Below are 17,030 nucleotides of genomic sequence, written 5' to 3'. Positions count from 1 at the left end.
CTATGTGTCAGTGTTCTAGGTTTGTGTTTTTTCTCTCACTTCAGTTTTTGAATTGATTTGCTAAACAAAAATTCCAAGTTTTTAAATGAGCATTCGTTTACTTTCCTGTTATTTAGGGAAATTAAACTTTTATTCAAAGGATTGAGTCCTGACCCACCAGAGAATATTTTCACTTTAAAAATAGGGAATATTCCGCGACACACTTGGAAATCTCTCCGCAGCACACAGTTTGAGAATCACTAGCGAAAACACTTATAAACAACAACCACAAATGCACGAAACTGGGCCTGAACAGCGATGACTGTTTACCGAATGGTTTGTCACTGTTCCACGCAAGTCATATCATTAGGCAAAATCACAGCACTTGAAAAAAAGCTGCGCGGAAAAGGGCGGCTTATGTCGTGAAATGACATGAAGTGATGTGAATCCGTGATTGATCGTTTTGAACCGGCTCCAAATGCGAATTGTCAGCTTTAAGGCGAAGTCAATCAACGTCGAATCGATTTATTTTTCGTGGAGACGAACCGTTACTCTTTCAAGGGTATATGTGTTTTTTGTTGTCCGAACCAATCGGAATCATTTTAATTGGGTTTCCAAGAGTTCCTTATTACTGTTGCGTGTTTGTAAGCAAGGTTGCGATGTAAACATTCCAAGGAGGGTTGTATAAGCATGAAATTATAAAGTACAAGCCCGAAACCCAGTCTAAATATTTTTTTATAACAACAAAAAGCAAAACTGAATTATACCAGAAAGTTGGTGAATTGTGTCACAAAAAAGGCCGTGTTGGAAGTCAGGCCAGAATTGTACCCGTATTTTCAAACTCAATGCCGACCCGAAAAAACTGGTTTCACCCGCAACTCGATTCATAGTTTCAGGCGCATCTATGTCTCCACATACTGAAAGGTTAACAGAAATAAAATCCTGACTCTCCTGTTTAGTTTATAGAAATAATTTTGTGCGCCCTATCAGTTTTACTAGAGACACAAATACGGTTTCTTATGCTGACAATACAGGTGACATTTAGATAAAATTTATTCTTTTTTTTCCAAACAGTTGTACAACGAGTCAATTTAATAAGCACAATATTGCTTAATAGGTACGTATCCTGAGAACAGTTTACTCTTTGCTTTTATTCTTCAAATGAACGAGGTTGCCGCATTTCAATTTGACGTGTACCGTACAAAGATAAATGTATAACAAATAGACGACAGAAAATTCACATGACAAAAAATTGACGTTCTATAAACAGTGCTTCTCGGTCAAAATAAAGTAACAGGAATGTTGTAAACTTATTTAAATTAGCCAGAGGATGTATCAATGATAAAACAGCGGCTGCAACTTTTATGCAACACATACTGTTCAGAACTTGGCCGAATGGTCCGGCGCGCCTGGCCCATATACAAACATAAAAAAACATGATCGGGATTCGTCCTGGATTTGAACCCCGTGAAAAAACTCATACGGTTCTCATACATCAAGAGCGGGTATCTCAAAATCGTCATTTCGACTTTCATCCTGTAACCGGTCACAGCTGGATAACAAGACCCAAGTGTATTTCTTTTGTCCAACAGTTGTTTCTCCCAACAACTAGTCACTTGTTAAGTCTTGTTCGTTCTTTGGCCCTCTTTCTCGATTCCAGGGCCAACATACCTCTGGAGAGTCATTTTTTCCTTAATTTTATGCTGTAGTTTCTTCGGTATTGCCAGTATCTTTAAACACAAGAGTTTTATTCGGCGCTCCGTCTCTTTGAAGTTTTGTGTAATCCGGGTCCTCAGCGTCTACACTAGAGGGAATCAGGGTGTTGTACTGGGGAGGTATTACGCGCGTTGGAGCCTGTGAGCTCTTCAAAGGCGGCGCCTCAACATAATCGTCATTAAACTCGCGGTGTGATTGGCCAGAATTTTTGCCTGCTTGACGGCCGAACTCGCCTTTAACGATAACGCGACGGGTCACGACTTCTTGCTCGCTGACGTCAGCTTGTGTGTTGGTGACGTCATCAGCAGGTGACGTAGGGACAATAAAGCCACCAATGACTGTGTGTCCTTCAACTTTTAGGCGGTTTTGATTTGAGTTCTGGTTATTGTGGTTGACTGTGTTTCCATTGCCTCGAAAGTGTGGAGTGGTAGATGTAAAGTCGCCACTGCTGTCGCTCTTCGTCTCTGAATCTGTGCAATATTGTGCTCGTTATTGGGTAAAAAAGACTCTTATAATTGTGACAAGTTTAGGAATCAACCGTTTTTGCTTGCTCACATTTTTTTCTTTTTGGAACAACATAAAACTTTATTTGTATTACGGCACTTATTGGTTAGGGAAAGTCTTTGTTTAATTGATAAAGCTATTCGAGACGTTGGTTACACAACTGGTTATCCATGATGACCTTTTAGGTAATCAACAGAAAGTTTTAAACCAATATATTTCAGAGTTATAGACCACAATTATTTTATAACCCTTCTCGAAAAATCTGTCTTGAAGAAATACATTTTCAAGCCTAAATTGCATGTTGTGTATTGCTAACTTCAAATTTAGTGCTCGTAAATGGAATGGCTCACGATAATGTTTAATGGGACATGGCCTGAATCGAGTTTAAACCATAGTTCAGTACTGTTTCAAATAAAAACATTTCATGGAAACACATACAACTAACGTACATCGCCCTTACCGAATATGGTAACCACAGTACTTGTGGTTTTCTCTTGATCTTTCTTCCACTTCGATGGATTTTCCTTTTTCTTTTCAACCTTGTTTTCCACCGAAGCTCTGCAATGAAAGAATTCAATCAAAAATCGTTAAAGGTTGGTGTGTTAAAAAACTAAATTTAAAACATTTCGGAAAGGACAGATCAGGCCGTCGTGATATCGCAACACGCAAAGTGTTGGTCGAAATTTTAATACATTTTTCTTCTGGCACATTTATTAATCTCTTCAAATCCCCAGGCCGTGCAAATATGATTAGTTTTCGAATAATTTTTAACATCAAAATTGGTTAATAACTAAACAACGCTTTTATGTTGTAGAATGTAGACATACAGTAATCAAATTTATTATGATTCGGGAATGTTCTTGGAAAGTTGTCGGCCGAATCCAAAACTTAAAATTTCGAATATTGCTTTAGTGTACACGGAAGTCTAAAATGCCCAAACCAATTTCTTGCCTTTGTTATTATCCTTCTGTCGTTAATCAGAAAAAAAAGTAATTGGGCGTTTTCGTTGACAAAGTGACAGCATATTAGTGTAAAATACTTCAGTGTTTTGACGAGATATTTTGCGCGACGCAAATACGATTTAATTAGTTTTCAAATATGTGCATCAATGCATCAAATGGTTCAGCAAATGCCCAACTGCTAGTTAAGAGTTCCTCGAAACTGTTTGTTACGTCACAAGTATACACGGCCCGCTTTTTCTTCAGTGCAAAATTACGCGTTGTAGAACGAAGCAATGATATGTGTTTTTTGCTGCTTGCCGGAATTCAGAGTGATTAATTTTCTTCCAAAGCGTGGTTGTATATCGTGACAGTCGTCATCCGATTAAGCAAACACGCTTCAAGCATCAAAAGAAGCTTTTTCGGTTTAAAATGAGCGCCGTGTGACGTGGCAAATGCCGATTGGTCCGATGTTTTGAAGCAAGGGGCGCATTGATGTTGTTTTCATCACGTTAAACTTACATGTTTTTTTTTTGACTTTTTTGGACAAAATCTTAATCAAGACCGAATTACGTGCGGTTAGAAATATTTTTTTAATATTTGTTGCAGTGTTGGATGTTGACGACAATTATTTGCCCCAGTTAATTAATTTTGAATACATTATTGTCAACACAAACTAAACTAAAATATTATTTTTTCTTATATCATTAAAACAAACTTCAAAGAAAAAAATTGCTGAAAAAGGGCTTTTTTCATGTTTATGCGAATTCATTTTAACAAAAAATAACGTCAATTGTCAACAACAAATAATATTATAAGTTTTAACTGAAACGTAAAAAATTGTTTGGTTTCTAACAAATCAACCCTTTCAAGGCAACCAAGTTATACTACCGAACAGCACAACACGACAATTGCATTTCCAACATTGATTTATGACATTTCAACTGACATCCAAATGCAACCCTAGCTCCACGACCGTTGTATGCAAATTCCAAATCCAGCAATCGTTCTTTGGCAGTTCCCTAATCTTGCGGGACTATTAAAGTCCGTTTCGCTGGTAATTTAAACCCAGCTCATTGCCAACTTGTAAAGGAAACTGATGTTAGCAGCTGTGCCGAAACTGTTTTGGACTTGATTTTGCATCAAAACAATTTGAAGTCAACATTCGTGACCCACTAATGGCTCCGTTAAATTATTTTTGTAAGATGATGGATTTGTTGGCCACCGTTGCTGCTTGAAATTATTTAACAAGTCGTTTGTTTCCGTTTAAATCCATATTCGGTAAATTGGAATTTTACTGCGGTTTAATTAGGTTTCTTTATTTAATTTCTCGTCCGTGGTTTAGGATAATTTTGTGGCTCTCGTTTAAGTAAATATATTATTTAAAACCTAAAAATAACAACTAACTTCAAAGCGCCAAAATTTTTTGCTTTTAACAGTGTCCGGTATTTTATTCGCATAGGAATTATATAGCACTAATTTTCTCAGTTAAAGGTAGGATACTTTACGATGTAAGTACAATGCTGTACAAATATAGGCAATTTTCCATGCAACCTTGCTTCTGTAACAATTTAGAACAAAACCATATTTTCCGAAGCCTATCTTGCCATGGCATTAACGAGCGCCGCCATTTTCCATTTTTATCCGGAAATTATTTACTCTGAGCAAATTTCTTTATTTTCGTGTAAGTTTAGCATAAATACGATTTGTTGTGTGAATATTTGTATTGCCTCTCGTCACGAATTGTGATAAATCAGTGGCTTGTGTACGTCATAACAATGTTGTTTGCATTCTCACTCGCTTTGTGATATGCGACTTTTGGCTGACTTTTCCGTCATGATACTGAGAGAGTATTTTCCCACTATACGCTAGATCACAACAACACTTACACTATTTAAAGAAACAAATTCATTTTAGATTTGTTAGCGGGTCCGAAATGGAGACCCGAGTCCTGTTTAAACCTGCTTTTTAAAGCAAGCTTAAGTTGACCCAAACGTTAGACTAACCATTGTTAAATTACGATACAAACGTGGCTGAATGTAAGGTGAGGTCCTAATCAAGCCCGTCTCATTTAAACTGAAGCCCAAAATCACGACCCGGCTTACAACTCTGGTTTGTATTACGACACAACACGAATAGGGATTTCGACCTTTTTAAACGTTTATCAGCAAAGACTTTTTTCCGCTTTCATCAATGCAAACGTATTCGAAAAGGAAGCTACTTCACCTACCAATTTCTCCATTTTACAAAACGCTTCTAGGTCAGGGGCACCATCTTGCTGGTTACGCAGGCGGCATAAGAACGGACTTTTACATTTTCTTAGCTTAGTCAATAAGACGCTTTTGGCAACTGATGGTTATTTAACTCAACCAAATGCATTTTTTTCCTATAGACAAATGAAGTAATAGCACTTTTTTAATTTTTTTAGTTTTGATTCTTAACGTGAATTTAAGCAATAATCCTTTACGTTTTACAAGTTGGGTTGCTTTGCGTACGCGGACACATAAACTCACGTATTCGGAAGAAATTGTTGTCATGCCTCTCACTAATAATAGCAGCCCAAATATTACATTCCCTCAATATTCAAATGTTCACATTATTTAGCATTGAGAACTGTTTCCAAATTAATTACCCACTCATATTTGGGGTGTGGCGAGTTGTCGCTAGAATTTTTGGTTGCTATTTAATGTTGAAAATTTAATCGCGTCATAGTAAGAACGACGTGTTGATGACGTTATGTTAAAGCTAAACCGTTTGTTGGCCGGTCATCGTTAGGTCATTGAAAAAAGTTTTCCGGCTGTGCTTTGTTTATGGTTTCCATTTTTAAACTTGTGATCGAAATTGTGTAAATTTAACCAGAACATTTAATCTAATGCCAGGTTACTTGCCAATGCGGTTTCAAACTTATGTTTCTTGTTTGTTTAAAAACCCAAAACCATTGCTCTTTAATGCTCTTCTACGTAAAATCTTATCTCAATAACATTTTTCTAGTAAATGTTTAAAGTGTTTTAAGCATTACTAAGTTATAACAAATGTCGTGACGAAATATCTTTAAGTCTTAAAATATGCAATGATATCACCTTAAGTGAAATTGCCTCTACCAAATAAAATAATTTTACCAAATCAGTTATTCAAACAAAGACAGCTAAACGGAAATACAATAGATTGGTTCAACAAGAAACGAAATTTCAAAAAAGCTGGGACATTTAGTCAAATTAAAAACTTAACACCACATGCACCTAACTTAGCATTAGTTTGACCCACCTCATTCTTTTTCGATGAATCATGTTCAACAAAACCATGACGCAGCAAACAATCACCCACACCATGGTTGCCCCGGCAACGATTGTCACCAAATGAATCTGGCTCTTCAGTTGAGATGTGGAGTCCTTTGAGAGCAAGCGCAAAGTCTCCTCCTGTTTCTCTTCCTGGAGAAGCAGGAGGTTAACCATCCCTGCAAAGTCCGTCGTACAATTTTCTGTCCGCTGATTGGATGAACGCTCAGTTGGTGTTTGGTCTTTGCAGCAGGGGACATCGAAAGACGCTGTCATCGGAGATTCAACTTCTGAAATGATTGAAAGTAGATAAGGAATTAATTCCGTATTCTATTTGAATAAGGGACTGATTGGACCAAAAACCTTTCGCAAAATATAAATATTTCACATTCTGTACAAACTTATGTACACCACCGGGTTTTGCCAAGGGTTTTGTATAGGGTTGAGTTTATCGACAAAAACTTGTTACGTTTTTTCAACGTAAAATCCGAAGTAAATGACCATATACTTTGCGCAGTTTTGCAAACATAACATTGTTTTTTTTATGATAAAATATTCTATTTCGGAAAGAAGAACACGCGAACAAGTTTTGGCGTGAGACATTTCTGCGCCCACGTCGTCAAGTGTCTTGTAAATTTTCGAAAGGTTTGAATGTTCTACATCGATGTATTGGCTTTCGAATTCTCATTGAAAATTTAAAATCATGAACTATGTTCCCAACAATTTATTTGATCACGACTTGGCTGATCAAAATTCGTGAAACATGCTATATAAATCCAAACCGAACCGAACAACTACACTCCAAAAAAACATTAATCTACTAAGCAACTGTAAAAATTAAATATGGCTAACTAATAATACACATTCAGCATTTTAAGGAAATCAATTTTACAGACTATGCAACCATTCTGCAAATTAAGAATGACAAATCATTTCATCACTAACCAACACATTGAACTACCATTAGTCTAAACACCATACATACAACCAAGTATTCCTCTTACAATCGACCAAACTACTCCGAAACCATCAGCCAACCAATAACCATACCAAAACCAACCAACAAGACCACCCAGTGTAAAGCATTTGTAAAGAAACCAAAGCTCAAATATTACCAGATAAACACCACTCACCAGCAACAACCAGATAAACACCACTCACCGGGTTTTGACGGGTCTGGTACCTCGGACATTTTCTCATTGCATGCCAGAGTTCCCTTTAATATTGATATTGACCAGTGGATTGCAATCACACGACCACCCTTGTTGCAGTTGCTCTGGCAATTTCTCAGCATTATTGCGCATTCCATGGCCGCATTTGAAGTCAGTGAAACTGCATTGGAAGTCTTCATGTACGATAGGAATGTGATTGTCACAAACCAGATCCATTTTTGAGGCGAAAACATGATTTATATGCGATCAAACTTAGCTAATTATTATTAATCTAAAAACAAAATATTAAAAATACTTTAGCAAATGTGTATTGCTGCATGTCATTTATTTTCAAACAATGCTTTGTCGATCTTTAATTACGATAAAGCGGGCAAAATTCTATTTCCTAACAACATTACCCACAAAGGGTTATATTCCTCGGGGCTGTATACTTTCACTGCATGTCATTTTACTGCAACAAGCCGTTAAGGTTGTGGCCTTTCCGAATAAGTTACTCATGCCTGTTCAATGTACATCAAAATGTGAACTCTGTACAAATCTTTGCAGATAAAAGAGCGCACCATTTGGATCGATGTTCAAACACTTTGTAACCTTAACTTAACCTCACTCAAAATTTAAATTCTGGCTTTGATAAACAAACTTCTTTATTCAAATAAGTGAGGCCAAAATAGCATTGTTTTTTGCCCATTTTATGTCTGCCAAAAATTCACGCTTTTGTTACCTCGCCACCACCAAAACCTCCCTTCGCTAAAACCAACGCACGTGCGGCTGTGACGTCAGAGTGACATCATTGACTGTCGTGGAGGATGTAAGTAATGCTTTGTCACAGTGTTCGCCCCCAACCGTTTGTCGGATGTGCTGTGAGTGATAAGGTTGGGGCGCGAATACATAATTATCGAAAGATCGCTTCATAACACGACCCAAGCGCGTTGTAACGAACTTTACTTGCGATTGGAGTCATGCCCCAGTAGGCCCTTATCCTTTTAAGTTGCCAAAGTTATATTCACAAAGAAAGGCAACTGCAAACAAAGGGAAGGGCATACAAAGCTCGTTGTGAAAAATATTTCTGACTAATAAATTTGCCAACACGTAATTTTGCTATTCTTGACTACCAACCTGTATGTTTTACCGCGGTTTATTAGGGCCCACCAGAAGGACAGATGACTACCATGGTAAAGATTTAATGCTCTTTGCGGTGGTTTCCTATTATATGTAGGAACGTGAGCCTACATGTGAAGAGATTTTTGTAACGGTGTTTGAACGGAAAATAGTAGCTAAATGTCTCGACACAATGACTAAAACGTCCTTTGATGTCGAAAGACTTGCTTGCATTTTTCGGGTACTTTTATATATATATTACAAATGCAGTGGTAAAGGCTTATTGACATGTTTCACGGAGGTATGTCAGTCACTATGAATTCTAATGTAATATGACTGACTGTGCTATCTTTTGCTCACGTTATTTTTGGGCATCGTTTTTTCAGCCATTCAGCTAACTGAGGTCCTTGATATAGGTTAAAACAACATTGTACTAAATGTTTTTTTTACAAATTACATCAGTTGTACCGAACAATGCAAGCATCACATGGTTTATATCTAAGTTACGTCAGTTCTATGTACGAACTTCATACTCTTTGCTTTTCATGCGATTCGTTTCCTTTCACCGAAAATGTCAATTCACGAACCAACTACTTTGGTCGAACACTTCACGAGTCATTTAGCATGATCAGGTAGCTTTCCTAAAACTGCTAACTACGTGCTTTGACTCACTGGCAATGCATAGGCAGCAAGAGCAAGCGTTTAAATAGTCATTGGCGATGCCTGGGAAAGGTTGCAAGTTGCGATAGGCTATACTTAACCTTTTTAAAAACTCTTTTCCCTCTCGTTTACTAATTGGAGGATTGCGAAGAAATAAAGTACTTGTTTTTCAAGTTTTTTAGCACATTAATTCTGCAGACTAAAAAACTTTTGCTCCATAATGTTCACCTCAATAACATTTTAATTTGATTTCTTTGGTTAAATTAACCACATCTTGTAATATGCATGTGATATCACACCAAACAGCCAGTTGCAAATTATAGTGCAATTAAAGCGGGTTTTGGGAGATCTCTTTGCAATGAAGCGTTTCACGTTTTTGATTTTAAAAACATTCGACCCCTTTGGAAACCTTATGCACAATCTTAATACCGTGCTTCATCTATCAAAAATAATAATCAGCCAATAAATCTGACTTTTTCTTCAAAAACTCTGGCAACCTGTTGACCCGACTGTACTATTTGTTTCTTTATTTGAAGTCAAATTACAGCCTGCCGTTATCGCAAAAATCACAGATTATACTTCGCAAACAACACTTATTTCTCTATATCCACTCCACAACTCGAGAAATGGCATATCTGTTGCATTAGCAAGCCTCTGGTCACGATTTCATATCGCATGGTCGAAGAGCTTCCTACATTCGGACCTCCACTCCACTCCCCCCACTACTAGCGTGTGTCATGCGTTTCCGGTGATCTCCCTTGCACGACTTTCAATTGCGACGTCACAGTTGGGCTTCTGGCAAACCGGGGAGCGTGCTTGGAAACGCGCTATCACGCAAACGCTGTTTCTCTATTTTGGAGTAAACGGTGGAGGCTTTTTTTCGTTTCCAGTGGGCAGGGAGTGTATGTAAATGTGGAAATGTTTACGATTGGGAGGCCAAGATTTGCTGTGGTTTTCTTTATTTTGTGTTTGGCCGATGGCATTTCTTCGAAAAGGGTGTTTGAAATACGTTGTTAAATTGTGCTACTTGTTTAAACCCCAACCAAAACCTGGAAAAAAAAATAATTGTACACTTCCTATACTTTTCGTAAAAGCTTTGGTTGTTCCTTTTCTAGTCAAAGCTAGCTTCACGAACTTGTTATCCTATCTTTTTGTAGCCATTTGGCTTCTGATCAATACATCAAGGTCATATATGTCAACAACATACGAAGCTAATTGTGTTTGCGCTTTTTTACTTTTTATTTTGCGAAAAAGTAATTTTACTTTATTCATAAAAAATGTTGTTGTACTTGTACCCTCAGATGTGCCTTCTTGTTTCGTTTTCTAGATCTCCTTAATTTGTTTTCCTTTTGGCTAAAATGAAACTAAACAATATGTCATACAATTCTCCATTGCCATCTAGCGGCCCATGTCAAAAACGTTTTTGGTTGTTGGCTGTCGGTCGTGAACAACCTGTTATTAATTGTAACGCTGTGTTTTATCACCACCACGTTTTATACAAAATCGAATGCATTTGTTCTGGTCATAAGTTTTCAAGTTAAGATGTCCAGTTAAACTAGTGCATTCGGATTGTACATTTCCAACAACAACAAAAAACAATCGTTCGAAACGTTTTGACGTATTTTTGTGCAAAAATCATGCTCTTTACACGGTTTGTAAAATTTCACATCGCTTTCACTCATGGCAAGTTTCACTTCGGGATTTCGGCATACAAGTGACTGTCATCATCAGATCGGAACTCGCCCATCTCGAACACGTTTTCGTCATGGACTTGTGACGTCGTACCGCAATTGCTGTCGTCATCACCAACCCGAAACTTTGCTCCTTGAAATCTCGGGATTGACTGCAAGTAGTTGGTTCCAGTGTAACTCGCTGCTTCGACGTTTGAGCCGAGTGACGCAACATCGGACGTCACCATTACTTCATTGCTCAGATCGGTGAAAGATTTGTTCAACACTGGAGGCGGAATTGGCGCTAAAGAGCGAGGTTTAGATTTGTGACGCGGGGTGGATGACGTGTCTTGCTTTGGCGTTGCATTGTGGGTACGGGCGATCGATGACGTATTTATGTGGTTGCGGTCGGGGCGCGTCAGTGATGACGTGGGGGTGTCAAGGGCAATGTTTGTAGCCGCTGGACGCTGTAGATGTTGATAGTCAGGGGTGCGGGGTGAACCATTAGGTTGAGTTGTCAGATGTTGTGGAATCGGCTTGAATCGGTTCTGAAGGAAAAAAGTTAAATTTTTGTTATACAACCTTGCATGTTTTGGCATCTACTACACAGGAAAGACGTCTTATTCAAAATCTTTGCGCGAAGACGTGTGACTATTTCTAAAGCATTTATAATTTCGAAATGCAACGTTGTATCGGAATTTCCAACGATTGCCACTTTCTGAAAATCAAACAGAAAATTAAAGATTTGTAGTAGCACACGAATAGTGTAAGTGGCTTGCATTTGAATAAGCTTGAAAACATAGTACGGATTTCATCCTTCTTCAGTGATATCTGCATTACCCACCCTGGTGGCTCTTTTCTTCTGTGTACAGGCGACGATGAGACACACTGACAGTATGCAGACGACAATTACAAGCACAGCAGATATCGCCACAAACAACCACGTCAAAGTGTTGAATCCATATAACCCAGCTAAAAAAACATTTCCAAATTTATCATATCAGCTGCTTTTGGTCCAATGTATCATAGCAACGATATTGGAATATATCTAAACGCTTGTGGACAAATTAATATTTGTTTGTGACAAATGTTTTAATAACACTACTTGATTTCATATTAGGTGGCCGCACAAACTAGCATGTGCTTGCGCAAGGTTATAAATTGGGTCTTGTCGGTTTTTGTCCTTGAAAAAAAGCTTAAGGGAAAACCCACATGAAATAATTAAAAAAGATAACAAGTATTTTACCTTGATTTCCACTGGACCTTGGTTCATTCGTGCTGGAATGAAAAGAAATCGTAATGAACCGTTTATTTCTGGTCTATTGTATAAAATATGTTGATCAATGACTTGCCGCCTTATTTAGTATTTACCTGGAGGATGACGTAAAATGTAAAAATGTTTCAGGTAAAAACAAGACCAAATTCATTCGGTCAATGAGCAAGTTGCAATTTAGTTTAAATACTGTTCTGAGTTAGGTTAGGAGTATTTAGAAATACGGTATTAAGTTAGGACCAGAATTGTAAGTCCGGTCGCGTTTGGCTAGGATTTTCCGAAAAAAGGGGGCCAAATACGGGCTCATAAGTTCAAACTCAAAAACGTATGTTTCGTGTTTGTACTTTTTTGCACTAATGTAAATGCGTACGTTTCGTTTCGTACAACCCTTCATTCCGTATATCTTCATGCAGACTTGTCAGTCAAATTGATTTGTTCGCTAAACTGTTTAAGGGCACGCAAAGTTCTGCGTTAAAATATATTGAGGTTTATTTACCCGGACGATGTTTGGGGCGGAATCCTTGTTGACGTCATTGGTGGGATGCTGGCATCTTGGCAACTGTAAAAAAATAGTCCAGATAAATTATTTTCGGGTAAAAATCCAAAACGAAAAGAAACATGTGTGTTGTAATTGTACTTTCTTTGCACTAAAGTGCATTGTGTGTATTGGTTTGTTACATGTAGCCGTGGATTCTGTGTGTAGGCCTATATGACAAACTAGGTAATTCGGTAAACTATTTTCAGACAGTACTGTCAGGTTAAAATATTTTCAGGTTTGGGTCGGAGTTTATGGCTTGTATTATCGGGTCGGGGAATAATAGTCAGGCCTGCTTACAACTCTGGTTAGAAATCTGCATCGTTGACAACTGTGACATAAAAAACTGTTTTTCTATACACAAACTGCATTAAAAAAATCCGTTGCGCCACCTTCCGGAAATTAGCAAACACGTGGTTTGAATTTCTGTGTTAGTAGCTTTACTGAAATACCTCGCGTTCGCAACCCACCTGTGATTGTTGCAAACTTCGTATATGATGTCATAAGGCTTTCGTTGCGTTCCTCCACAAAACAAGCCTACCTCCCCATCCACCATACACAGTTTAATCCGGATCCTTACGCCGCCTCCGCACGATCGCGAACACCTCGCTGCGTCTTAAAAATATAAATGACGTCACGCATACGCCATGCACGTCATAACCATGTGACGTCACGTACCTCGTTTGTCAATCCACTCGACCCAATTTCCGTTGCAACTCGCTTCGTGGTAGCAATAGCGCCACACGCGGTGGACACAACTTTCGCCGACACTGACGAAATAAAATAAAGATATGACATCATAGTGACGTCATGAAAAAAAGTAAAGTAATCTATAAGTTGTGTGATGACATCAGTTGCAGTTTATTTTTAAGTTTTCTTTAGTTTTTTTACTGATTTAAAATTGAAACAGCCGTTTTAAACACACATTTAAAAACTCTTATATTATGGTGGTATAAAATTAAAAAAACGTTACCCAGTTTGAGACATACTGTATACGAAAAAGTAACCCCTTGCGGCTTTTGAATAAAGCATTCGAACTAGATTAAATATTTAACAGCTCAAAATATCAACAGAGATTTGTCTTTGCAAAGTGATGCGGATTTTTTCAACGTGTATATGTGGTTTCTTTTTTGAAATATGATACATAACGTTAATTGCTGTCAACCATAAAAGACAATGCAAATACCGATAAACTATCACCTTTGGCATACCACTGACCATTTTCCACTGATTGCTCCTAATTCCGCCCTAAACTAAAATAAGCTTCACGTTTTACGACGCGCGAAGCACGTGTGACCCTATACCTCGGCAACACGTGGTATATGTAATCAGTGACTATATAACGACAACTGCACCTTAATACAGCCTTGCGTTTCATACTAAAGCATATCGAGTCGTTGCCTTATTAGGACATATTCGAATCTGATTTGTTCTCTGACTCAGCCATGACCCTAAATGTTATTTGGATAACTTAAAATACCACTAATTTCGATGTGTTAATTTTGCTTTTGCTTTTGCGTCTTAAAAGCCAATCTATCAAGATACTGTGTTGATAGGCGCAAGTCATAAGGTCGGTGTGTATATCCACCAGTCTTACAATCCGATTTTAAAAACTATTTAAAATAAGTCTTATGTATTATTTGTTAAATTTGCTTATAACTGGAAGATACTCACAGTAAACTCATTTGGCATGATTGTTCTTTAAAAGTCAAACCGCTGTGACATCGAAACGAACGCCGGTTGCTACCTCCACATGTTGACCACTTGCTCCACGCAGTAACTGAAATATAAGTTGAAAGTCAGCTCATTAAGTTAACTAACTGAAAATTAAATCCAAAATTACTCCATAAAGCACCTTCTGGACAAAACTCATATATTCTAAATCAGGGGTGGGCAACATACGGCCCGCGGGCCGGATCCGGCCCGCGACGGGATTTTGAGCGGCACGCAGACAGTTTCTGGTCTTGCATGATAATGTGGTCCACGGCCACAGTCTTCCGCAATCCCCTACTACTTGCTTACTGCGTCAAATTATAGTTGTAACGGACAGTAACGCTCCCCACTAGCAAAAAACTTTCCCGCCGTTGTAACCATTGCACCATACGTCCATTGTTACGACATAACTGCCAACCTTGTTTGGCCTGCTTTCTCGGTTTTCTTTCTTTCCACAGGTGTAGCCTAGTTAGTGTTTCAGCAGTACCTAAGTCTGTGGTGTATGCATTAAATTTGCTGTGGTGAATAATTTTATGTTATATCAGTTAGATTGTTTGGACTTTATTGTATTTGTGATGTTCTTGAATGTATTTGGTTTAGGTGCTCAAAAATCCGTTTTAAATCACTGGATAAATACGCGATTAATATATCGATTCAGGAATCCGGCCCGCCAAGTACTTCATTTTCCCATATCAGGCCCGCCGACTGGAAAAGTTGCCCGCCCCTGTTCTAAATCATATTTAAAATTGTGGAACTCACTGTATCTTGTACGTTGTGTCGTGCATACATTATATAATCACGCAGTCAATGGAGACTCAGAATGAGCAAGGATGGAAACAACAGTCCCGTATTATAAACACAGAAAGACTGTAAACTCTGATGAACCTGCAGCCATCCACCATTTATAACACACACACACGTATTTCACTTAAGTATATTCAATGTCTAAAAACAACTAACTTAAAAAAGGTGGATGGTTCACCAAAGTTTCCAGTTTGTTACTGTACAGTCAACAAAACAGTATATATGCATTAAAGAGTATCATTGTAATGTCAACGTCAATGTGGTGTAAATCTTGATGGTACATGTTTTTACAGCCTACATACAAGGCGTTACTTTAACCACATTTAAAACAACCCTAAATCTTGCTAGTTATTATGGCAATACTGAAAGAAGACAGCTTTCGTGTTTTTGGCACCGTTCGTTTGCGTTTCGAATTGCCTAATTACTGAGCTGTCAGCGAAATGTTTGATAACTTGGCAAGGTGTCTTTTGACCCAGTTTTTGTTTTAAAACTAATACCTCTTCGGGGATTATGTGCTGCATTTAAACGCCAAACCATGTTACCACTTTTAAATTGTCCAAATTTATGCAAAAACAGCAACAAATGTTTTTTAGGCAGTGAATAAAGGAACCTTTTAGAAAAAACTTGTCTATTTTCCAAAACAATATATAAATTATTTATTCAGTCGTTAAACTTGCATTAAAAACGATTTTAAAAATTATCTTTTACTTTGAAAAATAATTGCACAAACCAGAAAGAAATGCATAAAACTTGTGTGGCGCAAAAAAAGGCAAAATGTTTACTTACTTTCAGTTCCAGGTGTACACTGGCACCCGATGTTCGAGAATTGCGTTTTATTATCTGTCGAATGGACGGGATAAGTTTCATTTACGGAAAGCACCGGCACGGTTAACTGAAACATAAAAAATACACGATTTAAAAATGTTTTGCTATTCCAGTTTTTGTGCATGTTTTTTGAAAGCTAATTCATTATGTACACAATTTACGGTTTTAAAAATCGTAACCAGAAACAAACAAACCAGTTGTTCTCGCCTTTTTTTACTAATTTTATGTCCTGCTTGGTTTTACATTTGAGAATGACACAGGTTGATATCGAAACGTTATGTTTTACACTAATATACTTTTCTGGTTAAGCTAATTCCTCTTTTTACATTATTATACAATTTCACAATTTAAACACCCACCACATACACTACACATGTTTCAAACTCTACTTCGGTAAATGGGGGAAGCTTAACAGAATATCGTTGCCTTTTTTGAAAACTGCGTCACAATCACCTGCGCGTTCGAAATTCCAATGACGTCACACAAGGCGAGAAAGGTGAACAATCGAGAAAACAGAAAAGTAACACTTTTGCACATCCTAATACCACGTGAAAGTTTCAGCGAATCTTTGCTGCACCTAAGAACTGGCACCTCCAAGAAAAGTCTCCGTAGCAATTGCGCGTCTTTCAGTTTGCGTGATTGTTACGTCACAGAGCGCGTTGATGCGTTTCCTGTTCGTGTTGGGATCCCATTTGTCTTGGCTCAGAAAGGGAGCTGTTAGCAGAGCCGACGCCATTTTGAATGCGCAACAATGACTGTTCGCTTTTTCTTTTGGGCACTGTGATGTCATAGTGCAATGAAGTTTGAATGTAAACAAATTTGGTAATGTTTGAATTTAGAGGTTAATTTTAATGTAGTTATCGTTGCA

General features: G+C 37.9%; 3 protein-coding genes across 3 annotated transcripts in view; 1 reads left to right on the top strand and 2 right to left on the bottom strand.

Annotated features, from left to right (window-relative positions):
- LOC145228222 (1-phosphatidylinositol 4,5-bisphosphate phosphodiesterase eta-2-like) overlaps window positions 1–17,030 on the top strand; it is a 43,176-nt gene that overhangs the window by 14,614 nt on the left and 11,532 nt on the right. The gene's annotated exons all lie outside the window — the stretch shown is intronic.
- Window positions 1,015–7,845, bottom strand: LOC145228224 (uncharacterized). The gene is made up of 4 exons (XM_080093229.1): window positions 7,574–7,845; window positions 6,402–6,702; window positions 2,660–2,757; window positions 1,015–2,165 (listed from the first exon to the last, which is right to left on the bottom strand). The coding sequence occupies exons 1-4, from the start codon at window positions 7,815–7,817 to the stop codon at window positions 1,678–1,680; spliced, it is 1,131 nt and encodes a 376-aa protein (XP_079949355.1). The 5' UTR covers window positions 7,818–7,845; the 3' UTR covers window positions 1,015–1,677.
- LOC145228223 (uncharacterized) lies at window positions 10,573–16,900 on the bottom strand. Its single transcript, XM_080093228.1, has 9 exons — window positions 16,616–16,900; window positions 16,124–16,229; window positions 14,495–14,600; window positions 13,499–13,590; window positions 13,291–13,435; window positions 12,782–12,844; window positions 12,259–12,290; window positions 11,857–11,984; window positions 10,573–11,560 (listed from the first exon to the last, which is right to left on the bottom strand). Exons 1-9 carry the CDS (start codon window positions 16,697–16,699, stop codon window positions 11,033–11,035), a joined length of 1,284 nt encoding a protein of 427 aa, XP_079949354.1. The 5' UTR covers window positions 16,700–16,900; the 3' UTR covers window positions 10,573–11,032.

The sequence above is a fragment of the Phallusia mammillata genome, chromosome 5 (genome assembly GCF_965637545.1).
Source record: "Phallusia mammillata chromosome 5, kaPhaMamm4.hap1.1, whole genome shotgun sequence".
In the NCBI taxonomy this organism is placed as follows: domain Eukaryota; kingdom Metazoa; phylum Chordata; class Ascidiacea; order Phlebobranchia; family Ascidiidae; genus Phallusia; species Phallusia mammillata.
Note: the sequence above shows the minus strand (reverse complement) of the source record. Positions and strands in the feature narration are given on the sequence as shown.

Bases quoted from the DNA above. Each gene is read 5' to 3' on its own strand.
- LOC145228224 (XM_080093229.1), bottom strand. From the start codon at position 7,817: ATGTTTTCGCCTCAAAAATGGATCTGGTTTGTGACAATCACATTCCTA. The intron at 2,758-6,401 runs GTGGGTCAAACT...CTTTCATTGCAG, and splicing joins ATTCATCGAAAAAGAATGAG to AGCTTCGGTGGAAAACAAGG. The intron at 2,166-2,659 runs GTAAGGGCGATG...AATATTGCACAG, and splicing joins TACTGTGGTTACCATATTCG to ATTCAGAGACGAAGAGCGAC.
- LOC145228223 (XM_080093228.1), bottom strand. From the start codon at position 16,699: ATGTGCAAAAGTGTTACTTTTCTGTTTTCTCGATTGTTCACCTTTCTC. The intron at 12,845-13,290 runs GTGGGTTGCGAA...ATTTTTTTACAG, and splicing joins GAAGTTTGCAACAATCACAG to TTGCCAAGATGCCAGCATCC. The intron at 11,985-12,258 runs GTAAAATACTTG...ATGTTTTTTTAG, and splicing joins AAGGTCCAGTGGAAATCAAG to CTGGGTTATATGGATTCAAC.